Raw genomic sequence first — 26420 nt, 5'->3', positions numbered from 1 at the left:
TGAACCAGAATATACCTTTAAAACTTATTCATAATTTGTCTGAGAAAAAGAAAGAAAACCTTTTGAATTAAAATACGTTTAATTATGTCCTCTCATCCTTCAGCCTTTGTTTTATCTTTCTGCGTCTCTGCATTTATAATAATTGAATATCTTTGAATTCTTTTTTTGTTCGATCTGTCGCAGCTCGCATCATGTGAGTATGAAAATTATATTTGTTGTGACATCTTTGTCATTGTCACGCATCACAAATTTTAAATACGGGCATCATCTATTTTTAGGAAGTCATATTGAAAGTGAAACCAACCTTTTCCCCACGTCAGTACAGTTCAAAACACAAAATTTCTGTCGCGTTTTCGGTAAGTTATCTGTGAAGAAAATGTCGAAATCGGCATTTCAAAACATGGTGGGCAAACCATGAGCGTGTTACGTGAATATCTACGACAACAATGTCGGAAAACCTCTAGTCTCCTCAGCCGTTCACCGGAAGCGTATTTAATTTAGCCATGGATGGCACGAAACCACCAGAATCACAGACTCCTGTGTTGGAAAGGGAAGCGGCTGAGAGCTGTAACTGTTCCCATTGTTTAAATGGAAAAGAAATAACCATCAACGCTATGGGTATGACAGATTTGAACTTAGTACTGAGCAATAATGGAACGACAATTGTAGGGAATAACTCACAGTTGAACTTCTGCGAACGATGTCGAGTGTCACAAAGCAAAATGTCAGTTGCAGATGGAAAAGGCGCATCAGATTGAAAGTACTAAGAGCACGAAGCGGAAACGACGGAAACGAAAAAGATCGTCCATACTCCAGAGGACTTCGAAATGTGATGTGGACGGGAATTCCGCCGATGGTGAAAATTCAGACTCCGATAATGTGGATAAATTCAAAGATTTTCTTCAAAGTGACTCGGACGATTAGCAATCAGCGGTCACAACTAATCAAATGACCTCCATGTTGGCAGAGTTAAGGTACTTTTACCAACGCATATAGAAGGAAGATAACAAAGTTATAATTTTCTTTCGTGTCATTGTAGCCCAGATCTCACTACTCCGTTTCTGACCGTGGGAGATCTGGGCTCGAGATATCTGGTGGACTTTCTGTAATAATATTGAGTTTCACACCTGAAAAGCGGGATCTAATTAACTCTCAAGCGAGTGATTAACTTCAAATATTTATAAATAAGCTTTTAAGTTAGATGTAAAATACATAATACCTTTAAAATTCGGGGGAGGGGTAATGGTGTCACGACTGTCAACCTCCACTGCCTTACCCATGCTGTCGCACTTCCCCCTCCCTCCAAGAACTTCAAGTTATCGAGGCCCCATTTCTGTAAATATTTTCTGACTCAGTTTAATTAAGGGAAGACAGGAATGTTGTGGACAGATGGTAATCTGGACATACATGTAGGTTACTCACAGCAAAAAACAATAATAACAACAACAACAACAACAACAACTTTATTGAAGTCTATAACTGAAAAATTTACTCGATTGTGATTGGCCGAGAGCAGTGCAGTTCAAGTGTAACACTAGTGCAAAAAAGTGTGACACCAGTGCAAATTACACATCGTAATTCTGGATTATGATTGACTGAAAGACAACAGGTAATTTTCTAAGCCAATGATATCACGTAAAATGATGCCGACAATTTTGTGCGGAAACTTTGAAAAACGTTTTCTTGAATAAAAAAAAAAGGGTTTCAAGAAAGATCTTCCGACACTTCCTCCACGCGAATTTTTTCATGTTTATATTATTAATAATATAAACGGCTCGTGCAATTTCAGCTTTTTGAAAAACTCACTCGTGCAAATTAATTTCAAATTGAAGGAGAAAAACCGTATTATTACCTGTACTAATTTATTATAATTTTACCGCCAACCCCACCACCGACCAGATGCATGACTAGAGATTGACTCACAACGGTAAAAGAGTCGTGGTTACAATCACAGGTTTTATAGTTCACCATGATTCGCACGCATCCCTAATCACTCTCACGTACAAGCGATTTAAAAACAACAATTCCAGTATGATATCTCTGATTCTATCCAAATTTATTAATTAAATGTAGAGTTAAAGCAGCTTAAAAGCGAACAATGAATTTAGAAAAAGATTGAATTACACGAGCTTTCATTCAATTTCCCTTCCCGAGATCCATCATCCTCTTGGAGCCATGGTGACAGTTGTCAGACAGCAAGCTGTAGCTCTCACCGCCAGCCTTGACAAAATCAGCTACTCTAGTCCCGGGCTTCACGGACTGAGAGCCTCCTGATTTCCAGTCTCCACTCATGTGCTTAGCATTGGTAACCACTGTCTCGCCTGAGGACAACCAAAGTAAAGAGAATGTAAGGAAATTTGTGTGCCACCCTGTCAGATCATGTGATAATAAAAACATTTACATTTACATATCCACGTTAAATAAAGCATTATTATTATTATTATTATTATTATTATTATTATTATTATTGTTATTAGTATCATTATCATTATCATTATTATTATTATTATTATTATTATTATTATCATTATCTCCTGGATAAGAGCAAGGACATCCTTCGCTTTACTAAGATCCGCACTAATCTGCCTAAGAGGTTCAAGAGCTAGAAGGAAAGCCTTTTGTGACTTTAAGAACATTAATATTGACGTTGAAACCCAGGAGGGAGCCATTATGTAAACACTGTTGAAATAGGTTTTAATAGTTTATTTCTTTTATTTACTTTTACCTTGTAATATAGCGATATTGACGTTGAAACCCAGGAGGGAGCAATTATGTAAACACTGTTGAAATAGGTTTTAATAGTTTATTTCTTTTACTTACTTTTACCTTGTATATACCAATTTGTATGGAATATGTTAATTAATGTTATGATGATGATAGTAGTATTAGTATTAGTTGTAGTAACCATGATATCATGATTAGATACGGAAACATGTTTTACAGGTTTAACAGACATCAAATTATGTAAATATTATAGCATTTTGTAAAGCTTAGCTCTAGTTTTTGTCACAATAAACACTCCTCTTTTTAATAAAAAAAAAATTATTATCATTATTATTATTATTATTATTTACATGGTGTAATCGAGTACTAAGTATTTCAAATAAAACTATCCGTACAACTCAAGTGAAAAACGAAAAAATCATTGAGGCTAGAAAATCTAAAATCCACAACAAATGTATCTTGCTCACTTCGGAGTCGGTTTTAAATTTTCCAGCGTTTATGTACGCATCATGTTAACTCAGTCGGAGAGGCAAAGTTTGTTGCCTTGCTATTCACATTACTGACTTAAGGCTACTTCAAAATTATGTAACGGCTACAGGAGCTTATCACGGCTTGATTCTCCATATCCTAAGCCCTTGTGAACAAGCCAGCGGTCTCCACTTGTAGTTGTCGCCACGACAGAAGAGTGTTTTATTCTCACTGACCCTCCCGACACTCCTAAGGGTCTGGTCACGTGCTTTACAAAAGTCACTCCAGAGTTGTACAACTCGGTGAGGCCCTGTTTAGAGGTGATGTCATGAGGACGTCTGCCGCCTGACGAGGAACTAAATGAAGAACTGGGCAGACAAGAAGATACTGCTGTGCTATCAATTCTATAAATCAATAAATTAAACGAAAATACATTCGAACATCGTTATCAACCGGCCTTTGAATAGGTGTTTGTTCTAGCGAGGGTCGAGGAAACATCTAGGCCCGTCATAGAGACCGAGGTATACGTTATCAAATTATTGACTATAAAATGATTTACCAAACGGTATCAGACTACAACAGTTGATGGAACAATCCCTAATGTTCTCAAAGTCATTAATAATTTATCAAGTTAAAACAAAGAAAATCACCACCTTGAAGGAGGTTTGGATAACCGGTCTCAATAAGTATGGATTTTTATAATTTTATTTCTCTGCGTTTATTCCTTAGTTTTTGTTTCGATTGAGAGGATATATCAAACACTCGAGACAGTGAAAACTTTTTCCTAGTTAAAGCTTCGTTTAACTCAACTTCCTCAAAGTTACGGCACACGGGTGAATGCCTGAACGAGCCAATCATAGCTCGTGACAAGATAAGAACGGAAGGGCCCGTTTAAAGCGCGAAAAAGAGTCTGGAAAAGCACCGGCCTTGGTTTTATTCTCACTTACTTACTTTGATCTTACCTTGATACGAGCCAAGTGAGCCGGTTAGCACACAATGAAGCGGCTAGGAGTATTTCTACTCCTCCCTGCATGGGATGCTAGTCCATCGCAGGGTTATCCCCCAGCATTAAATTCACCGGTACTTGTTTATACAACTAGGTGGAATGAGGCACTGAGAGAGTAAAGTGTCTTGCCCAAGAACACAATATAATGTCCCTGGTGAGGGTTCGAACCCGAACCACTCGATCCGGAGTCGAGGGCACTAACCGTGAGGCCACACACTGTTATTGCGAATGAAATACATGGAGAACTGTGGTCTTTATTGAGCACATTATACAGCAAATTAAGCTCTTCATTTCATATCTTGGTTATCTCAGATCTATTGAAATATTAATAATACTATTAAACAAAAATGTGTGTATCAAATCACATAAAGAGGAACCACGTCGTAAGGCGCGGAATGTTTACAACTCTAACAAGGAAGCAAAAACCACAAGTTTTTCTTGAAGTCAAAGAGTATTTGAGCTAACTTGTGCTTCTGTTTTCCTCGCACTTGTTGATTTTGTCACTATTTTGACGGCCTCCTCATATTGTTTGATTTACTCCAGTTTGCACCTCGACCATTTCCATTTAGACAGAATATAATGGAAAGGAGAACAGGTCAGAAGAAGAGCATCCTCGGAGACCCAGGGGCAGCTAGTCGGCACGATGCGATATTTTCGGGCGAAACTTTTACTTCAAGAGTGGCTCTCCCGTTCTTGATGTAAATTTTTGGCCCGAAAATATCGCATGCCCCTGAGTCTCCGATGGATGTGCGAATACTATGTTAGTTCTTACATGACGCTGGAGATGGTTAAGGATACCGCTGTCTTGAATTATCGTCTGCGCAAACTCGTTCCCAGTCTGCTAGTACGAGGCAGTTTTGTGTTATGCCAGGAGCCATAATCGGGGACGGAGACCATAAGCGCGCGCCATTTCTAGTATTGGGGTTGTCCCCATGATATGGGACAATAATTCTATTTTTAGAACAAATTGCGCCATCGCCTATGGCACACGCGCGTACATGCTGCGAGGATTTTTCGGATGTCGCGCGGGGGAAATGGCGTCCGAAATTCCCGACATTTTTCATGTTTTTGGCCCACAACTCAACGCGTTTACATCTGTTGGAATTTTGCTTAAGTATTTTCCATTACACAGCAAAAATCTAGCTGGATATATTTAGATATAGCAGAGCTTCAGGACTTCAGAGTTTCCTAGCTCCTCTTGCCACACACTTGCGAGGAATTCGTCAGTCTATCACGACCGAAAAGTAAAACAAAAATAAAGTTTCCATATAACGCGCGCTCTGATTGGCTAAAACAGCGTGCTTTATCAGAGAACAGAGCACTGGTTGATGACGGTGAGTTGGCTTCCAAATTTTTGCTTCGGAATTTTGACAAATTTGACCCAAATTAAACATCCCCTGTGACTCAGACAAACGCAGTGGAAGTGAGCTATTTTTCTGCAGTAAATATGGCTCACAGAGACCATTGTTAGCAACAGTAGTGTTAAAACTGTACCAAAATAACAAGCTTTGCTAGATTCCCGCCGACAAAACATGTACAGCTGTAGCGAAATAAACAAATTCTCAACCTAAACAGTGCTTCGATAAAGAAATTATATTTGTTACGAAGGCCGAAATTATACTGAGAAGTAAAACAACGACAGAAAACAACCATTGAACTGTCTCTGTTTATGATGAGAAGCTTTATTTTTGTAAATTTACAATTAAAAATGCTCAATTGCTCAAACAACACTTACATGCAGTGTAGTAACGCTCGTTCTCAGGTCATCTCGGCGAAGTAAACCGACGAGTGGTCAATGCAAAACTTGCTCTGATATTCTCTTCTGTGCTCTGAGTAGAACCAGTGGGAGCCGTTAAGTCTTTCTAACTTTTACGCTGGATCGGGCAATCTTGCTGCATGCGGCTACAAGCCGTAAATAACTGTAGCTCCTTTCAAATTCAACTCGGTTTTTTGAGCTCCGCGTTTCGTAATTTCCACTGGAAAAGTGCTCGTTTTCATGGGCCACAATACGGTCGGATTCCTCTGGACTATAAACCGTTGCCTGTCTTTAGATCCGTATTTAAAAATTAACTTAAAAGCGAATTTTGAAGGCATCTTTCTTCTCTCGAAAGCCGCTCAAACTACTCGAAACGGAAAGTTTAGCTGAAGTGCAGTTTGTGATTGACAGCTGTCGCTTCGTAAGCCAATCAAATTATTTGAACAATTCTAACAAGGATTGTGATTGGCTTATTTTAGCGTGTTTATCAGAGAACAGTGCACGGCTGACGCCACTTTTGCCCATTTGGAAAATAAAGTTTGGTTTGAAACTTCAGCCGAATGCGTCGGGAATTTATCTTATTCTTTATCATAAAACATATAAAGAAGCCTCGACTGTGCTCTGTTGTGTTGTAAAGCACTTAGGAAGCGGTAGAGCACTCAAGAAGTAGGGAAAAACACTCGACTACGTCTCGTATTTTCCCCTACACTTCTTTCGTGCTCTACCGCTTCCTGCGTGCTTTACAACAGAACAGAGCACAGTCGAGGCTTCTTTATTTGTTAAATAACTGTTAGTTTGAGTTTCGCTTGAATTGTAAGCAACGCTTGATGTTTCATCAAGGTCCAATAACTTTACGTCCGTAGATACTACTCAGTTTTATTCGTGTAAAAGTCAAGTAAATTCTTTGTTGTCGATGAATGAGAGCGCCCGCCGATACGTGTTTTGTACAGTCAGTAAACATGACAAATTGTACTTCCGCCGCACTTTCCTGTGAAAGCGTACATCGAACTCAAACTCTATAGTTTTTAAATATGTTTAAGATTGATAAATGTTTGAGAACATATTAAAAGCTAAGCTGAAAATATGTGAATAAAGCAGAAATAATCAGCAAAGTTACGATGACGCTTTCTTTAATCAACTTGGAATAACGATTTCGATTTTGTTGATCGAGTTATCAAAACTCCTTGTCTATTTTCATTTTCGCAATGTAAAACTTCACCATGCTTATATGTTGAAGAAACACACATGATGTTAGTAGCCTTTTTTGCGTTGGTGAAATCTGTTACAGCATCTCAGCTCAAAAGATAACGAAAGAAATCTTTGTCAAGATTTGTTGACAATTGAAACACCATTGAAAGTACACAGCTGCACTATGCAAATGAGCTAATTGTACGCGTCAGACTTTCCTTTCAATAACTTTTGCAAACTCACCAAACAAGCAGAAACAATAAGAAACCATCAAAAAAGGTTTTGGTTATGATGAACCATTGTCTGAGAAACTCACAAATTAACTCGATACCAGAATAGAGAGTTTTCTTGCTATATTCTTAAGTCAGAACAAACGCAAAAACATACGCGTAAGCTTACAACTAGCGTGAGCAGATCTTATTATTCATTCCCAGCGGGAGATTGAAGTCTTGTTTTCGTCCCTGAAAAACCCACCTTTCCCGTTAGCTCGGAGCATAAAACTACATGTAAGCGCCCTGGTTCGTATTCCCTGCCTTATTCCCTGCCATCGCTGTGAAAAATACGCAAGAGAATCTCTCAACTCTCACCATTTGATCACGCAACGCGACAACATCCACGCGAGAGCCCCCGACATGTGCGTGAATCTGCGCGGATATATTATTATATGACGTCCGGATGGCGCAATTTTGGCCTAAGAATAGAAAAATTGTCCCATATCATAGGTGCGCGCGAATCCCGAGACTTACGGTCTCCGTCCCCGATTATGGCTCCTGGTTATGCTTCCTTTGCTTTCGGCAGGTATATTTTGCAGGTTGCAGGTTGCAGGTTGCAGGTTGAAATTTAATTATAACTGGAAAACCGCTGGCACTAAAATAATTAATAACCTATATACTCGTCAGGGGTTCTTACATAAAGTAGTTCGCCTCTTTCACATATTGAAAACACGATCGATCAGTGATAAGTACTTATCGATTGACACGCTAAGACTACTGAAATCGCTTCAAAGCCATCTGAATGGCCGCTCCACAGATGTTTCCATCGATTCCAGATTTGGCTCGGGTCTTCCCTCAACAACAGAAGATTGCCATCACAAATGAAGCAAATAAATAAAGAAATGAAATAATGTTTATGATTTTAAAAGACGGAATATACTAGCACAAGCTCAGTGTGCTTTCATTTTGGTACTCACAGGGAAGAAACCAAATTCAGCAGATATTTCAGATGATATTTCAGATGTTTTTTCAAAAACAATAATTCATTGCAGGCTTAAAATCATAGGAATATACTCTCCTCCCATCGCTTCGGCCGATTTGGCACTTAGGAGGAAGCCACCTTTCTGAGCGATTGTAAACAGAGTCATGTAACAGTCACGGTAAGTCTACCACCTGTAAAATTAAATTTCAACCTACAACCTGCAAAATATACCTGTCGCTTTGCTTTCGGCTCCGAACGATACAGCTTCCCTTTCTTGGCCGCTATCAACTTAAGAACCACCAGACAATAGTGTCTGTCATTTATTGGCAATTTACTCTATGGATGACACGAACAACGAAAGCCTTAACCACGGGTTAACAGGCACAGATGAGCAGTTTCACTCACAAGACCCAGTGGTCGATGTAAACAATGCCGAGAGTTCTGTCCCACCCCTGACTGAAATGCTGGCTCTGATTTCAGAGCCAAGGGAACTTACACAGAATCTATAGGATTTGATGCCATCATCTCCGTGTACGAGTCAGAATTCACAAAACCCAATGACCAGTAAAGAAAACTCAACGGAACCAAAAGCGAAAGAGGAACTGTTCGATTCGACATCACCTTCAGATTATGCCAAAGCTGATGGTGACATAACTCCGACAGGGTTGTTCAAAAGAAAGACGAAGAAACGCTCACCCAGTGAGAAAAACAGCGGGAAAAGATTCTCCACAAAGACGAACTCAGAGCCGGGGAAAATCAAGACAAAATGGCGATTTCCTTTAAACCTGTCTGATTTCACGGACTCAGAAAGCTTGCAAAACAACATTGATCAGTGGCTAGGAATAGTTATCTCGTCCTTACTATCTAAAGCTCAAGATCTGGATGATTTTGAGTCACTGAGAAAGCTTTTGGAAGAGGCAAGAAATCTTCATGAAAGCATGAATCTTCATGAAAGCATCCTTAAATTGGTTGAGGTGATCCGAGCAATGAGTAGCGCCCTTGCTGAAAATAAAGACAGTGGGAAATACAATGCCTTGTTAATTGAAACACAGTTTGGTTTTGCAGAGTTTTATACGAAAGAAAGAAAATATTTGTCAGCATTAGACTGTTTAAGGGAATTAGAAGAGAGCCTGTCTGAAGACACTCAAAAATCCAGGCTTTACGCGAAAACTGCTAAAATTATGGAACACTGCTTAGAATATTCAGTGGACTTCCCTACAGATCAAAAGGAGCACGAAGATGGTTTTAATACGTCGGTTTCGAACCGAAATCCCGACGAAGTTGTACTGAGTTATTATGAAAAAGCTCTGAAATTTAGCAACAAAGAACCGTTAGTAGAGAAGCGGGAAATTATTCAGAGATGCTGCTATTTGGGAAAAGCAGCTGTTCAGATGCGACTTTGGGAAAGACAAACTGAAACTGAAAGAAACGTACCGGAAGTGCGACAAAATTTGTCATCAACAGAAAGACTTTTCAGCAGCATTTTACCCCCTATGAGATGTCAATTTTACCTAGCTGAAGCGTTTTTGCATTTCTTTGAAGGAGGGCACCAAATGGTGGCAGAAATGAAGATACAGAAGGCTAAAACAATAGCTGAAAAGGAACATTTCTTGGAAAGAAAGTGCTTGGGCTCAAAGAGGCTGCATTTTCTATTAACAGAATTAAATAAGAGTACAGACATTTCAGAAGTCGGAGGAGAGACCCTAGATTTTAATTCTGTCGAAGACCAGTTGTAAGAAAAAAAATAGACTTAAGTGTTCAACGAGTTATAATCTGTTATTTCACAGTTTGGAGGGAAATGCATTGTAAGAATTAAATAAATCAAATATACTTATTCGTCAAGTGAGATTCAAATCCTGGAGTGTTTTTTGTAAAGGAACTTCAGATACATCAGTCCCATTCTCGCTGCACTTTGAAGAGAAAATTTCGTTATCTTGATATCAGAACAGGGTACCAACAGCAATGTTGTATCAACCAGCATATACCTTCAGAACCTAATTATTATTTCATGGCTTCCCGGAACTCTTATTTGACCGAGAGAAGAAAAGAAAATTAAACCTTTACAGCTAAAGCATGTTCAATTATGTCCTCTTATCCTTCAGCCTTCTGTTTTATCTTTCTGTGTTTTTAGCGTCACGGGAAAAGCTAACCTGGTACATTTATGTCCACTGAACATCTTTCAATTCGTATTTTGCTCGATCTGTCGCAGTTTGCATCATATGAATATGAAAATTAGTTTCTTGTGATGTCTTTGTAATTGTCACGCATCACAAATTTTAAATATGTGCACTATTTTCTGTTTTTAGTAAGTCATATACGAAGTGAAACCAACCTATTCACCGGCCCACGTTTATAGTTCAAAACACAAAATTCCTGTGGCGTTTACGGTCAATTATTTGTGAAGAAAATGTCGAAATCGGCATTTGAAAACATAGTGGGTAAAGCATGAGCCTGTTACGAGAATATATCTACGACAACAATGTCAGAAAACTTGGAAGCGCATTTAATTTTGTCATGGATGCCACGAAACCACCAGAATCACAGACTCCGCTGTTGGAAGGCGATGCGGCTGAGGGCAGTAACTGTTCCCATTCTTTGCATGGAAAAGAAATAAAAATCAACGCCATGGATGGTAGCTTTAGGGGATCACTCACAGTTGAACATCTGCAAACGATGTCATCCTAGGCAGCTAGTGTCACAAAGCAAAAGCGCTGAAAGCGGAGTGTCAGTTGCAGATGGAAAAGACACGAGCACGAAGCGGAAACGACGAAAACGAAAAAGATCGTCCAAAGTCCGGACGACTTCGAAATGTGATGTGGACGGGAATTCCGCCGATGGTGAAAATTCAGACTCCGATAATGTGGATAAATTCAAAGATTTTCTTCAAAGTGACTCGGACGATTAGCAATCAGCGGTCACAGCTAATCAAATGACCTCCATGTTGGCTGAGTAAAGGTACTTTTGTTAACGCATATAGAAAGGAGATAACAAAGTTACTATTTTCTTTCGTACATAGTAGCGCAAATCCCACTACTCCGTTTGTGGCCGTGGGAGATCTGGGCTCGAGATATCTGGAGGACTTTCTGTATGCAATAATATTGAGTTCCACACCTGAAAAGCAGGATCTAATTAACTTTCAAGCATATGATTAACTTCAAATATTTATTAATAATCTTTTAAGTTAGATATATGGAACATAATATCTTCAAGGGAGGGGTAAGGGTGTCAAGACTGTCAACCCTCACTGCCTCTCCGCATGTTGTCGCCCTTCCCCCTCCCTCTAAGAACTGCAAGACATCGAGGCCCCATTTCCGTAAATCTCTTATGACTTAATTTAAGGGAAGACAGGAATGTTGTGGACAGATGGGTAATCTGTGACATACATGTAGGTTACTCACAGCAAAACAACAACAACAACAACTTTATTTAATTCTCTTAGGACTGCATATTACAATACCGCGTTGCAAGAAAGTCTATAACTTGTAATTTATTCTAATTATACTGCCAATCCCACCACTGACCAGGTACATGACTAGAGATTGACTTGCAACAGTAAAAGAGTCGTGGTTATAATCACAGGTTTTAAAGTTCACCATGGTTCACCCGCATCACTAATCACTCTCGTGTGCAAGTGAGTTAAAAACAACAACTCTAGTCTAATTTCTCTGATTCTATGCCAATTTATTCGTTAAATGTAGAGTTAAAGCAGCTTAAAAGCGAACAATGAATTTAAAAAGATTGAAGTACACGAGGTTTAATTCAATTTTCCTTCCCGACATCCATCATTCTCTTGGAGCCATGGTGACAGTTGTCAGACAGCAAGCTGTAGTTCTCACCGCCAGCCTTGACATAATCAGCTACTCTAGTCCCAGGCTTCACAGACTGAGAACCTCCTGATTTCCAGGCTCCACTCATGTGTTTGGCATTAGTAACCACTGTCTCGCCTAAGGTAAACAGAATATAAGAAAATCATTGTTTTGCCATAGGAATTAAAAGCCCTTTGTGTCCCACCCTGTCAGATCATGTGATAAAGAATACATTCACAAGGTGTAATCGAGTGCTGAGCTTTCAAATGAAAACTATCGGTACAACTCAAGTGAAAAAACAAAAAATTATTGAGACTAGAAAATCTTGCAAGAACTTGACATGTTTTAACAACGTCAATGAGCAAATCTACTCGGTAAATATCAAATTAAGTTGTGCTGGCATTTTCTCTGTAGCGTGAAATTAAATGGAAGGTTCGTTTACTACAGACCTTAGGTCAGTCGGTGCACTTAAAATCCACAACAAATGTATCTTGCTCACTTTGGAGTCGGTTTTCAATTTTCCAGCGTTTGTGTACGCATCATGTTAACTCAGTCGGAGAGGCAAAGTTAATTGTGGCCTTGCTATTCACATTACTGACAACACAGTTTTCGCGCGCGCTATTGCTAATGCAATTCAGCGCGCGCACAGGGATTGCAAAAAACGAACATGCCGTCAATAGAGCGATCATTTTATTTACTCAACACCCGCAGAATCTGTGCTATTTTTCTCTATAATTGAAGGCAGCGTATTGATGGCTTTAGTCTTATATTACAAAGATATGTTAGAAAAGGTAACGATGCAAAGAACCCAGCAATTCTCAGCTTTTTCTTTCTTACCGAAAGAACCCAGTTAAATGCAGCGCATGCGTAGTAAGTCAAAAAATTGCGATTGAATGAAAATTGCACCCTCGGAAATACGTCTATTTCTCAAAAACCACTCATTAGAATTTCACGAAATTTGGCACGAAAATACTTTGGGAAATAAGTAACTGGAGTATTGAAAATAATTGAACTTTAACAAAGGAAATTCTAGATATTCCATGCCAGTGAACCTTCAACAAGGGATAATTAAAGATCTCTCTGTTAAATTATTAGCAAAATGGGGTTAATCTGTGAGAATTGTTATAAGCTTGTTGCATGCAAATTATAAGGAAAATCTAATGACTAGATTTTCTACAAATAAACAAAACCGATTTTAAAGGCCTGTTTATATTTATTCATGTTGCCATGGCAACGGCACGCACGTCAGCTTAACCATCAAAAAACCGAAGTTTGTGTTGTTACCTAGCTTGGTGCCATTTCTGACGACCGAGGGATCAAGGGTTTTAGAGAAAAAGGTGAATGAAACACAGGTATCAAAAACTGTGTTCAGCCACCTTAAGGCTACTCAGTTCAAAATTATATAACGACTACAGGAGTTTATTACTTGATTCTCCATATCCTGAGCCCTTATGTACAAGCCAGCGGTCTCCACTTGTAGTTGTCACCACAACACCTGAGTGTTTTACTCCCAGTGACCCTCCCGACCCTCCTAAGGGCCTGGTCACGTGCTCTACAGAAGTCACTCCAGAGTTGTACAACTCGGTGAGGCCCTGTTTAGAGGTGATGTCATGAGGACGTCTGCCGCCTGACGAGGAACTAGATGAAGAACTGAAGAAACAAGAAGATATTGCTGAGTTATCAATCTTATAAATCAATAAATTAAATAAAGACACATTCCAATATCTTTATCAGCTGGCCTTTGAATAGGTGTTTGTTTTAGTGAGGGTCGAGGAAACATCTAGGCCCGTTATAGAGACCGAGGTATACGTTATCAAATTATTGACTGTAAAATGATTTACCAAACGGTATCAGACTACAACAGCCCGGCCAGTGGAGTAATATCCTCTAAGTCATTAAAAATGCATCAAGTTAAAACAAAGAAAATCACAGGCGTGAAAGAGGATACCCGGTCTTAATTAGCGCAGATTTTTATAATGTTATTTCTCTGCGTTTGCTCCTTAGTTTTTGTTTCGATTGAGAAGATATATCAAACACTCGAGACAGTGTTTCATCGGCTATCCAAACACCTTGAATTTCGTCAAAAATACTCCGCTGCGCGTCGTATTTTCAACTCTCTTCTCGGTGTTAGGATATCCCGACGAAACACTGTCTCTTATGTTTGATATATTACTTGACAACTGACATTGGTCTGTATTCTGTGAAACTTAACAACACTGATTATGAATGGAAGGCGTATGACAGTTCTTGGAACTAATACTCCAGACAAATTCATAAACAATTCCAAGAACAAATATTTGTTGTTGTTTTTATTGATATCCAATTTCTTTCTTTACTGGTTATGATCATATCAACAAATTAATTTAGATATTCTAGGAAAACTTTTGACAGGAACTGTTCACCTTCAATGCTAATCCCATAGAACTGGAAATTAATTATTTCCTAGAACTGAATAATGAAAAGTTACCACAAAAACTGGTAACTGAACATTTGTCAAATAGATCAAACGACGTAAGTAAATAGCAACAATTTCGCAAATTTGAGGACAGTTTTAAAATAACAAGAAATGACACAAGCTTATTGTGCTGACAGAAATTTTCAAATTAAAAAAAAAATTATTCCACTATCAGCGGCAGGAGTAGGAGATCAGGCAACATTGGAAAGTCAAAAGCGAAAACGCATGCAAAGCATTTTGTACATTGAAGTATTTATGGAGGGCAAGTTCATTTTCCGAGAAAGAACGTGTCTTTACCCTGTCCAGGGTGGGTCAGAATTAACTGATGGCTTTAACGTTGGTTATCATGTGACTATCGCGGGCAAAGGTGCACGTAATAACATTCCGTGGCTAGAATTAATCTTTCTCGGAATTCTTGTTTCTTCACGAGATGGTCAGAGTGCATGTATTTCTAAACATTTTCTTTCTACAACTGATTCAGCGAGGTTTCGAGATCATCGCTCACAGCAATTCCTAAAACGCGATGATTCATTGCGCAAAATTGTGTAAAAAGGAAGAACAACTACCGAATGTTTTGAAGCTAAAACAAGACGGAAAACCTTGCTTAAGATGAACCATCTTAATTTATATTGTCAGGGAAAATAAAACGATGTTATTGTCCTGGCTAAGCACTTTTAAGTAGTAAAACTACTGACAGCTAGTAATTGCACCGTTGATGATGTGACAGTCTAGTCTAGTCTCGTCTAGCTGATGTAATATTCGCGAGACCCTTAGTATGCAAAAGTGACCTGAATAAATTTAATTTAGATTAAATCGTTTTTTTCCGGCAACGACTTCAGAATAAACTTGGATTGGAATCAAGCCCTGTCTCAACCTTGACGTACGTCCGTAGAGAAGGCCACTGAAGTAAATCCTCGTGTACCAGGAAATCGTGACAAGTTGCGTTCCCGCAGGCCAAGCACTGCTCTCCATAGTTATTCCCAAAGTTTTCAGACCGGTCCTCGCTCAGTACAGTTTCAGTGTCCATTCAAACGGGAATATACATTCCCAGGGAGAAACGTCTCGTCATAATATAAGTGAATACAAAAGGTGACCATCGCTCGGACCAAACAACAAAATACTCTAAAAATCATAACATCATGTTGTGGGGAATTTCACCATGCCGAATGAACTGCATCTATATCTCATCACATGCTAAGCAAGTTTGTCTCGGCCAAGAAAAATAACAGAGCAAAAGCCCCAACTAGAATTAGAGAGACATATCTTAGCAACCTCTATGAAGCTTGACTTAGATTTACTTTATGTTCTTCGGAACAATTTTAAGTTAATTGAAGACTGAAAAATAAGGCAATCCTTGAACCAAAATCAAGAAGAACACGTTGTCCAACCCCGTGATAACACGCAAGTTTACTTGACTTAGTTTGTTATTAGTTTACAGCCTGAAAAAAAAGATATATGCTGATAGATAATTAAGACAAAATGGAAGCACAAGAAAACAGCACATTTCCTTGGAAATTCATCTCTGAAGTGCCTAAATAATTAATTAAATGCTCCTGCAGATGGAAATTCTTTCCTTTCGCTTTTCTTTCTTCGGCTGAGCGGCAAGCTAAGGAATATTTTTAGCCAGTACAAAACGAAAACTGTCAGTTCCAACTACATTAATTAGCACTCGAATTCAATTTTCGTCATTGAATCTCAGTTTCCGTGTCTATATCAATTCTTTGTTACCTGAAACTGACAGGAACTGTTTCCACAAGGACGTGACGTGAAAGAAACGTATATTCTAGCTGAATCACTAAATGATTTATGAGCAAATTATGATCGCGGGTGTAGCCGTTAGCGTGTGTGTATCTCATCGCTGTTGAATACTTGCCTCATTCGCTTTATCTGGGCAGGGAGCACTCGATCTAAACGACGCTTTAACAGCTACCTCCGTTCTCCGTTCTACTCGGACGACTGCTGGGCGAGGTGCGAGCTACGTTACAACACCAGGAAAATATAGGTCTAGGCACATACACTTGCTAGACCAATCAAAAGTTAATACGTCAAGTCACCAGTCTGTAATCTTATTGATGGTGTTTTTATTTGGTGGTATTTTGATACTTTAACTAAAGCGCATTTTTTAATCTGTGTCAAGAGTCTGACATGCAGCAGCAATTCAACCTGAATAATTGCAAATACAAATGTCTTGATTTCGGAAGGTCAACTTTGCTTTTTGAGTCAGTTGTAGGTTGCCCGAAATTTCTAACATTAGATCCGCCACGATATGCAATTGTAGACGTAAATGACCACGGCCAAAAATCCCCTTTATTATATGGCTAGCTCCTTGAGCGGGCAAGACGAATCGAATTCTGCGCTGCTATTGGCTACCCGAGCGGATAAGCTGGCACTATCTTGCCGGCTCGGGATGACCCGCTGTGTCCCAGAAGAAAATAGCGTTCTACGAAATTTTGATTAAAGCAAATTCTCGGGCAGTTTTAAAAGCAGCAAGACATTCCACTCTCATTTTGTGTCAGGACATTACTGAACACAATCGTTTAACGATACTGCTACTGCAACCGTCTATCAACACCAAGAAGAGATCGATATCTCTGCTTACTGAAAAAATGAAAATACACACGAAGAAGAATTGGTGAACTACATAATAATGAATTTTGATTTTTCTTTTAAAATATTGCGCGTCACACGATGTTATTTTAATTTTTAGGATAAAATCAAATTTGTGACTGAAGAGTAAAACAGACTAACGCCGCAATTGATCCTGGAAGAAAGGCCAAGACGAAACATTATCAAACCTTTACTTAAAAACATGCAAGCGGTCATGCATATAACATTGAAGCCCAAAATACAATGTAATAAGCAAGCACAAGAAAAAAAAAAACAGTCAGCTTCGATTATCTACGCCTCGAAAGTGCTTAATCATAAATGATTAATTAAATACAGCGTCGAAACGAATATTCTTCTTGCTTCCGCTTTCGTTCATGGATTTGTTTACGCTAGTAAATGGACCAAAACTTTTAGTTGTTTTACTGAATTAACTGAAATTAAAATTAAAACCTAATTTACATCTTAATTTTTGCCATAGAAAACTTACAGTGCCGATATCAACTCTTTGCTAACTGACTGCGATGGTACGAATTTTTTCACAACGAAGTCTCTTGAAAGAAACATATATTCTTGAATGGGTACAGGGTTTATTAAGCGAACAATCTGTGATCGGGAGCTGAGCCCAGCTTACATGCCCTTATTTCAATGTTTTTGAACATTTATACCTACCTCATCCGATTTATCTGGAAAGGGAGCACTCAATTTGAACGGAGCTTCGATAGTAACAACTGCCTCTTTACCTCTCTCCTCCACACAGGTTCCCCGAAATGTAAGCCGCTGTGTGAGGTTAATGCAGGCGCAAAGTGTCCCTGTGCCTGTAATCATACCGTCCAGGAAGTATACTCCAGTAGACGGAGAATGAAAATCAGTGGACTGAGGACAACGCCATACGCACGCGCAAAAAGAGCAATGATGCTACGAGTAAGGAGATAAAGAAAAAACTGGCTTTAATCATCTATCAATCATTCTGATCTTTATTAAAGGCCTGTCCTGGGCTACAGGATTACGTCAGTCTATTACTTTTCTATTTTTTTTTTTTTTGTCTTGTTTCTTCAATGCTTACTGTATATAGCTAGAAATCGAATCACATAATCATTCCACATATTTATTACTCTCCTACCTTACCGTTTATCATTATGCGTCCACAAATTACTGAATTGTATTTTCAGCCAAATTTTTCAGTGGACGACTAATAATTACGTTTACATTTAAAGCCTTCAAGGCAAGTAGCTGGACAGTCTCAATTACACTATAGCTTATTATGGATATGAGCATCACTGATTCGCCTTAAAACCGAGGTAAAGAACATCTATGTTTCTCGGTCAACGCTTTCCCTTCCCGACATTCATCATCCTCCTAGAAGCATCATGGCAATTGTCGAAAAGCCCATTGTAACTCCCTCCACCAGCTTTGACATAATCAGCTACTCTGGTCCCAGGCTGCGCGGGCTGAGAACCTCCTGATGTCCAGGCTCCACTCATGTGTTTGGCATCTGTGACCACAGTCGGACCTAAATTGTGAATCGAGAGAGATATAAAAAGACCATTGTTTTCCAGGTTGACGTTTGGAAATCCGATAAAACCTAGGTAAGAGCTATCAAGTAAAATTTGATGGGCAAAAACTTTAATAAAAAGTTACTTTTATAAAGCCAAGGACTTGACAAAAAATGTTGATAAAATGGGTTGCAAATATTGAGAAGAATTTCTTGTCGCTCTAACAAGAATAATGTGACAATAGCAAGAATTCCGACTGGAATCACGACGAATCAAAAGAATGCTTTATAGGGAAGTAGCGGGAAGCACTTCATCAAGTTTGAAAATACATTCAGAAACAACCTAAAGCAAACCAACGGTTTGTAGTTAGAAATTAATTCTCAGTCTCAACTTGGTCAACTTAGCATATAAAACAGTGAGATAATATTTTACTTGAATCTCCATATCCTTTTCCCTTGTGCACGAGCCAGCGATCGCCACTGTTAGTGGTCACAACGACACCAGAGTGGGGGACTCCTATAGCCCCTATCACTCCTCCCATGGGCCTAGACACATGCTCCACAGAAGCCACGCCAGAGTTGTACAAGTTGGTGAGACCCTGTTTAGAGGTGATGTCGTGAGGGCGTGTACCCCCTGACTGGGATGAAGAAAAGGACGACAAACCAGATGAGGAACTGGACGAAAAACCGGATGAAAAACCGAACGAAGAACCGGGGGACGAACCGAAGAAGCTAGAAGAAAACAAAAAGATATACCGCTGACATAAAGTAGATCGAAGCAGAAGCCTTTTGGCTAGCTTCTGCGAACTAACAGAAGCTGGAAATTCTAATATAACACTACGTTATGATAACCATACCTAGAACAAGCTAATAGTTTTTTCTAGCGCCAAAATGAAGTGGCGGTAAGCTTTGCGGAATTCACTGAGGCAATTTATGGCATTTAATAAGGTTAACCTTTTCTCGGAAATTTGAAAATACAGTATCAAGTGACGAGAAGACGTCATTAGTAAAAACAAAACAAAACAAAACAAAACAAAACAAAACAAAACAAAGAAACGAATATAATCAAGACTTTGAAACTCCCTTAGCCTTACAAAAGAAAAGAGGGAGACTGCGAGACGCACAGAAGTGAATAAAAGAAAAAAATAATGACTATGTGACTCGTGAAACTGGGCTTAAATTTTGCGATGCCCAGAGTTCTTTTGAAGGACCATTCGCCATCCGTTATTTTTCTAAGAAACGGCCAGGTCAAAATTAAAGATTTTTAACTTAAAATATAATATATATTGGTCGAATATGCTACAGTCATTGAGGCACATAAATTTTTATCTGGCAAAATTATAATTGCTTGCTGCTCTAAACTCGGGAAAATTCTTGCAATTACGTGGAAAATTGATCACAATTCTAATCCCCATCGAAAGCGAAAACGCAAAAGAAACATGTCTGTGCATAACATAATAGTGTGGCGATAAGTTCAATTTCCGAGAATGGAGTTCGTCTGGACATGTACAGGGAATGCTGCGAATAAAAACGGACATCGATCACATGCGTCGTTAGCTTACAAAAAGTGAAAATGAAGACTCCAAATGATTTCCGACTATTAGAAGCGAATTGAGTTAACGAGCTTGTACTTGTTTAAGGTTGTTTTACTATCTGTTCCAGATCAAATTCCCATCATTTTGTACACTCTTAAAGCGAATACAAGTTAAATGCATATATAATCATGATACTTTCGAGCGTTGCAGTCATTATCATGATAGAGAAGTGAAAACGCACACAAAGCATATTTTTAACAAAACAAAACACGTGGAGGGAAAATTCCCTGCTTTGGAGGACAAAAAGCATCACATTCTGATCGAGGCAATTCGAAGAATAAAAAGCTCTGTTTTGCATAATATGGTAACAAATGCTTAAAAAAGAAAAGCCCGCTGAAAGCTCGATAACGTGATTTCAAGCGGTCGACAGAGAAGTACATGAATCGCAAAAACATGGTATGATCATTTCAAGCAAAATTTGAGTTACACTACGAGCATCCGCTGTCGTTTCTTTGTCGGTCACGGAATAGCGTTCGTTCTCAATTGTCCAACAGTTTGCTGTTGAAACTGGAATTGTTAAGACTGATAACATGGGATCCGACTACGTAAAGAACTTAGACGAACTGGAAACACTTCATGAATCGAATTCCTGCCTGTGTAGTTAGGGCAAAATTTATGGTATTTACTCAAAACGTCTGCTTGGCTAAGCTTGGCGTGAGTTTAGCTTTTGTGATGTTGTCGAATGCTTACCTCATTTCTTTTGTTTGGCGACGCCAAGAGCGTTCAGACTGTCTTGATGAATTCCTTTTCGCAGGTTTGCTTCCGCACAGACGACTACGGGGCGTGTAAGCTACTTAACAATGTCCTCGACTGAGGCAAATAAGTAACTATATTCAGGCGCATGCGCTCGCTTGACCAATCCCTAGCTAACACGTCATGGTAAACCCCCTCTACCTTTACCCCGAAATTTCGAAATAAATTATGAATCCCTTAAATTATGAACTTATTTCTCGTTAGTTACTGCGTTCAGTTTCCAACAGACGGCAGCATGCACCGGGATTCCAGTTTCTTTGATGTTGCATGGTCGTTGTTGGTGAATTTTTTTTTACCAATCTCTTTTATACTTTTTTCTTTTTATTGAAAATAGAAACTGAACAAATAACGTAAAACATAAAGTAATTATTTACTGTTTTTTATGTGGTAAAATTGGTGAATAATTTGTCATCTGTTGAGAGTAGATAGATCATTCAAAAGCGGTGTTTTCTTTCGGTGGTCCGTTAACCCATTGCTTGATCATTACAATGAATCTCACCAGCCTTGGCTTTAGAAATTGCAAACAGAGGTGTCTTAGCTTTTTAGGCATCTTGTGATTTCTTTGAAATATGAATGATCATTTGTTAAATGGTCTGTCATTTTTTCTTTACTCATCCAAATGATGAGGAGCAAAAGTTCACTTTCTGAGAAATGTATCACAAGTACCATGGTTTTAGCTTGAAAAACGGGAAATCGCAGTTTGCTGGTTCCACAGACAATCTTAAACATCGGACTCCGAGTTTCAAACTGTTTTTGCACAAAACATGTATCCGAGAGTCATTTCTGATCTTCTTAAAAGTGACTCTAGGCGACAATATTTGGGCGCAGCTTACCTTGCAATTGAGATTAGTTTTATTTCCAAGAATACAGCAGATGCGGCTACATTGCTAAACAATTCTTGGAATGAACTTTAACCCCTTAGTTTGGAGAAAAATAATGTGGTCTTCATTTAAAACCACAAAGGTAATAAATCATAAGCCTTCGAATAATCTATAAAGTAAAAAAGCAAAATACAAGATTCAAAAATCGACAAAGAGACCAACAAGCAAACGAAGGGAAAAATTGAACATTATAGTCAATGTTTTGATTTCCTCTAAAAAAGCCTACAACATAAAAAATAATAATAAATTAAAATAAACGATTAAACTGGATTATTTCTAGCTTTCACTTTCATTTCATTATAATAGACCCGGAGTTGTTTCCACAGGGAATTGAATATTGACTTTAGTTGCATCATTAAATGAGAAATTCAATTTTTTTATTCGCAGAAGGTAGCCAACACATTATTTTGTTCTGCTTTGCATGTGCGATCGAAACTTGCTTTTGAAGTGGAATTCGCAAGATATGTCTGTGTAGTCTAGTTTGGCATTTTACAGTAATTCTCTCATCGACTTCACGCTTAAAGCTACAATGCTTACTTCATTCGAGAAATGTTTCAAAGTTACTTAGTTAACTTGTTATCTCAAGCCCTGAAAAGCACCACCACCTTATTTCACGACTGTGGACTAAAATATTATGTTGGGCGCATGCGCTTGTTTAACTAATCGCTTTAACTCGGGGGGGGGGGGGGTGGGGGTGGAGGGGAGGCAAGTGCCTCAATTTAAATATTGGATATTGGAATCTATCATTGGCGTTATTTTTACTATAGGGATATGAGTTCACTTCATACTCTAACTGTATCTGTGAACAGACTCGAGCTCCAGCTCAGATTTTGTTGATTCCGTTAAGAGCGGCAGGTTACCGGGGTCTGCTTTTAAAACGTGTGGCTCTCTGGGTAGGAGATGGACAACAACACTGAAGCAATATAATGTAAACGGTAACATAAGATGACGAAATGGCAGAACCAAACGAGGTTTTTAATCCACACAAGAACACAACTCTGCGCTTTTAACGGCTAGAGTTTGATTATATGAAACAAATTCATTTATTTGTTAACGAGTTAAAATTAGTTTTAATCGATTTCGTCTCAACCGGACAAATGTAGTTATTTTAGAGTTAAAGACAAGCATGCTAGTGGAGTTAGGCGTTTCAACAAACATACGAGTTCCAAACTACTTTAGGTTATAGTTTTCCCACTGAATTGCATTGGAATGGCTTTTTCAATGAACTTAAGTACCCTAAAAGCAAAGAAACAGCAATAATAAAAATATCTTAGTAACTATATAAGCATCTCTGGTTATAATTGAGGCCAGAATCTTGTTGTTTCTCATATAGTTAAGGGTTTTCATTCCCAACATCCATCATCCTTTTAGAGGCGTCATGGCAGTTGTCAAACAACAGATTGTAGTTTTCTCCGCCAGCCTTGACGTAATCAGCTACCTTAGTCCCAGTCTGCGCTGGCTGAGAGCCACCTGATTTCCAGTCTCCACTCATGTGCCTTGCATTTGTGACTACTGTGTCGCCTGGAAATAAACAATATGACGAAATTATAACTAACTAATTTCAGAAGCAATTCCTTTGTTTTGTTGTTGTCTAATTAGGGGTTTATCCCAGTAGGGGGCTGTTTGTCATGAAAGAAACACTTTTATATACGTTCATTAAAACTTTAATTTTCTAAATTTTATTCTTTTAATGGGTTACTCTGGTACTGTCAATGGTAGAAAGAACGTATAAACAACCCAAGAAATCCTAACAAAATGTTCAAAACTCAAATAAAGGCACAACATTTTATGAGTGTAATAAAGCTGCTCTTTCAATGACTAGGGCGTAGTCGTGTCTTAAAGAATAATCTTATGGAAAAAGAAAAAGACATAGCTGTACCCCCTAGCCACCTTCACCCCCCCCCCCGCCAGCCACCCCCGCCCCCGCCCCCCTTGCCCAAAGAAAAATAAAGTGCTTTACTTGAATCTCCGTATCCTGGGCCCTTGTGTACAAGCCAGCGGTCGCCATTTTCAGTTGTTACCACGACGCCAGAATGCTTTACTCCAAACGAGCCAGCCGACCCCCCTAGGGGTCTGGTCACGTGCTCCACAGAATCTACACGAGAATTGTACAAGCCAGTCAGACCCCGCTTAGAGGTGATGTCATGAGGACGTCTATTGTCTGACTGCGAGCTGAATGAAGAGCTGAAGAAACTGGAAACAATCAAACAAACAAATATTGCTCACAAGAAGGATCTCTTTTAAAAACGTCAACTTTTTTCAATAGAAACATGAAGCTACAGAACCTCTTAAAATATGTCATCTATCAAGACCAGTATGTGTGAAATTAAGTACCAGACTATTACTTATTTTCATGCTTACCCCGCGTTGTTTCCGTTAGGGAACGACAACAAGAACAGAAAATACAGCAGAGGCGCAGCACTTGCAATTGAGGTGAGATGAATCATGTTCAGCTGTTTAAAGAAATTTTAAAAAAAATGAAGTAAGTATTAAGGTCTTCCAGACTGTCATAGAAAAAACCCAGCAATCAAACAAATTAGCACAAAAGAAAAACAAAATCAAACCAACATACGACATATAACCATACTCTTTTTTTTTCTCAGAAGTCACGTGGTTTTGCATACTTTTGTGATTTAGTTACTAAATTTGGATACGCTATCATGCAAGTCTTTCTTGGAATTTAATAAAGTTGAAGACAAGCACAAAATTATTTTCGTTATTTGCTTGTTTTAATGTTCTGTTGTAAGACGTCGATCCAGAACAGTTTCGTCCGGTATGCTATCTTAAATGGGACAATTCCCAATTAACAGGGGCCGGGAGAAAAATTTCGTACTTGTAAGCACGTTGGGGGAGGGGGAATTCATAATTCTATAGTACAAAGTCTTTGGGCAAAATCCCTTCACGGAAAATAGATAGCTGATTATCGCGAGCTTCGATAGCGTTAACTGCCTCTTAATTTTTGTTTTATGACTTTCCCATAGCATCATAATCACTTTCAGTCTCTCGAAACGTAGAAAGAAAGATCACAACTAAAAGGGAGTTCAGTTTTCAGATCGGCTCTCAGCAGAGAAAACGAAAATGCCAGCGGTTGCGAAGGGCAAGTCTCGTCCCGGAGGAGGTTTCACTTTCCAAGAACGAACTGCATAACATGTGGACACGTGCGAGAGATGGACCCGCATTTCCCTCCACACCGGTAACGATGACGAAGTTAGCATTCATGTGCAGAATCCTGTTCAAACGCGTCACTTGCATGCAGAATTAAATGTTTGGTAAGAAATAGGAAGTTGATACGGTCAGATGTTACTTTCATTTCTGAAAAAGGTAGCGTCATCATAAATGCAATTCGATTGTAAGCTTTCTTTCACTAATTTCATGAGTCTATGATAGATTCGATAAAACATTGACAAAAACCAAAGAAGAATCGTACACATTGCGTAGTTTTGTACTTTATCCCAAAAATAACATCAAGGAAAGAACAATTTAATAGCAAGTAAATGATTTTCTTGGAAAGCGAGCGCGAATTATGCGAGAGTTATCGATCAAATAAGTCCCACTTTCAGTTTCGTAACGTGAGTGGACTTCAGTCAGAGTGAGCCTAGGAGTCACTGGACACAGCATTGAATCAGTTGAAGCGAAACTAGAGTGAATTATTCTGAAATTTAGTTTTCAAATCTAGTTGCAGTCCGTTCAGCCCTGGGTATCGCAAAAAAATTAATTATTGGCTGAATCAAACAGACGCAAATCCTATCTCGCATCAGTAAGGGAGCCACAAGAGAGACAATCATCGATGTCTTTAATTAATTATCAGATTCTGTTCTGTGAAACAAAACGAAACAACTTCTAGCTTTGAGAGAGCTTGTGTTAAAATTACAGTTTACGCAACCCCTTGGCTGTTATCGACTCCAAGTTGCTTAAGGTTAATCGATCTAAATTTTACAGCCGTGGGAATGCTGTAAAGCTAACGTTTTAAGCTGTAGCCAGTCAGAAACTAACAACATTGCTCACGTACCTTACAACTCGAAGGAATGGTTTACACGCCTATCGGTAACAACTGCTTCCTTTAACACAACTGCGAGCAACTAAGATATATGTCACACTTGTCACTGACTAAAATGAGCACCTCTCGTGCACGTGACAGAGATTTAACCAATCGCAACCAAACACGTCAGGCTTATCCTCCTCTCTCACTCGTGCCGGGCGTCTTCGTTCCTATCTATCAATGAGATTTGCCGCTGAGACAAAGTCCACGGGACAAGTCCCTTGTTATGGACGCTAGGGACAAATCCCTCCTTTTAAGCATTTTCGATAGAAGTAAACAACCCCAGAAATGCATAGCATCTTGTCATTAATCTAGAAAACAAAGGATAATAATCACGATGGATTGTGGATTTCCTTGTGTTTAGTCTTGCCGTGTGATTTTCCATTCGCTGAAATTGTAAAATAAAGCAAATGCGAGTTCTAAGAACAACTAATAACAATTTCACGATTCCCGCGA

At 38.9% G+C, this 26420-nt stretch overlaps 4 protein-coding genes across 5 annotated transcripts; all 4 read right to left on the bottom strand.

Moving 5' to 3' along the window:
• Positions 1-1897: 1897 nt before the first annotated feature.
• On the bottom strand, positions 1898-5076 carry LOC149105494 (uncharacterized). The gene is made up of 3 exons (XM_089272362.1): positions 4997-5076; positions 3337-3596; positions 1898-2321 (listed from the first exon to the last, which is right to left on the bottom strand). The coding sequence occupies exons 1-3, from the start codon at positions 5074-5076 to the stop codon at positions 2137-2139; spliced, it is 525 nt and encodes a 174-aa protein (XP_089128488.1). The 3' UTR covers positions 1898-2136.
• A 6666-nt stretch (positions 5077-11742) lies between these two features.
• LOC149105493 (uncharacterized) lies at positions 11743-18026 on the bottom strand. 2 transcript variants are annotated; one of them, XM_089271874.1, is made up of 3 exons: positions 17874-18026; positions 13569-13792; positions 11743-12280 (listed from the first exon to the last, which is right to left on the bottom strand). In XM_089271874.1, exons 1-3 carry the CDS (start codon positions 17876-17878, stop codon positions 12096-12098), a joined length of 414 nt encoding a protein of 137 aa, XP_089128000.1. In that variant the 5' UTR covers positions 17879-18026; the 3' UTR covers positions 11743-12095. The 2 variants fall into 2 exon arrangements, with proteins under 2 accessions (XP_089128000.1, XP_089128001.1); XM_089271875.1 differs by lacking the exon at positions 17874-18026 and adding an exon at positions 16471-16577.
• A 124-nt stretch (positions 18027-18150) lies between these two features.
• Positions 18151-21112, bottom strand: LOC110055467 (uncharacterized). Its single transcript, XM_020761857.2, has 3 exons — positions 20982-21112; positions 19130-19428; positions 18151-18714 (listed from the first exon to the last, which is right to left on the bottom strand). Exons 1-3 carry the CDS (start codon positions 20984-20986, stop codon positions 18527-18529), a joined length of 492 nt encoding a protein of 163 aa, XP_020617516.1. The 5' UTR covers positions 20987-21112; the 3' UTR covers positions 18151-18526.
• Positions 21113-22879: 1767 nt separating this feature from the next.
• LOC110055472 (uncharacterized) lies at positions 22880-26024 on the bottom strand. Its single transcript, XM_020761863.2, has 4 exons — positions 25935-26024; positions 24287-24378; positions 23886-24118; positions 22880-23446 (listed from the first exon to the last, which is right to left on the bottom strand). Exons 2-4 carry the CDS (start codon positions 24370-24372, stop codon positions 23259-23261), a joined length of 507 nt encoding a protein of 168 aa, XP_020617522.2. The 5' UTR covers positions 24373-24378; positions 25935-26024; the 3' UTR covers positions 22880-23258.
• Between the last annotated feature and the right edge of the window lie 396 nt (positions 26025-26420).

This window comes from Orbicella faveolata, unplaced genomic scaffold (genome assembly GCF_042242905.1).
Source record: "Orbicella faveolata isolate gen_17 unplaced genomic scaffold, um_ofav_v1 contig_34, whole genome shotgun sequence".
NCBI lineage: Eukaryota > Metazoa > Cnidaria > Anthozoa > Scleractinia > Merulinidae > Orbicella > Orbicella faveolata.
This window is presented reverse-complemented; position numbering and strand designations above follow the sequence as displayed.

Excerpts from the sequence above, each read along its gene's own strand:
- LOC149105494 (XM_089272362.1), bottom strand. The coding sequence starts at position 5,076 with ATGGCTCCTGGCATAACACAAAACTGCCTCGTACTAGCAGACTGGGAA. Across the intron at positions 3,597-4,996 it reads GACGATAATTCAAGACAGCG|AATTGATAGCACAGCAGTAT; the intron begins GTATCCTTAACC and ends ATTGATTTATAG. Across the intron at positions 2,322-3,336 it reads CTTAGGATATGGAGAATCAA|GCGAGACAGTGGTTACCAAT; the intron begins GCCGTGATAAGC and ends GGTTGTCCTCAG.
- LOC149105493 (XM_089271874.1), bottom strand. Across the intron at positions 12,281-13,568 it reads CTCAGGATATGGAGAATCAA|GCGAGACAGTGGTTACTAAT; the intron begins GTAATAAACTCC and ends TGTTTACCTTAG.
- LOC110055467 (XM_020761857.2), bottom strand. Across the intron at positions 18,715-19,129 it reads AAAAGGATATGGAGATTCAA|GTCCGACTGTGGTCACAGAT; the intron begins GTAAAATATTAT and ends TTCACAATTTAG.
- LOC110055472 (XM_020761863.2), bottom strand. The coding sequence starts at position 24,372 with ATGATTCATCTCACCTCAATTGCAAGTGCTGCGCCTCTGCTGTATTTT. Across the intron at positions 24,119-24,286 it reads CCTAACGGAAACAACGCGGG|TTTCTTCAGCTCTTCATTCA; the intron begins GTAAGCATGAAA and ends GATTGTTTCCAG. Across the intron at positions 23,447-23,885 it reads CCCAGGATACGGAGATTCAA|GCGACACAGTAGTCACAAAT; the intron begins GTAAAGCACTTT and ends GTTTATTTCCAG.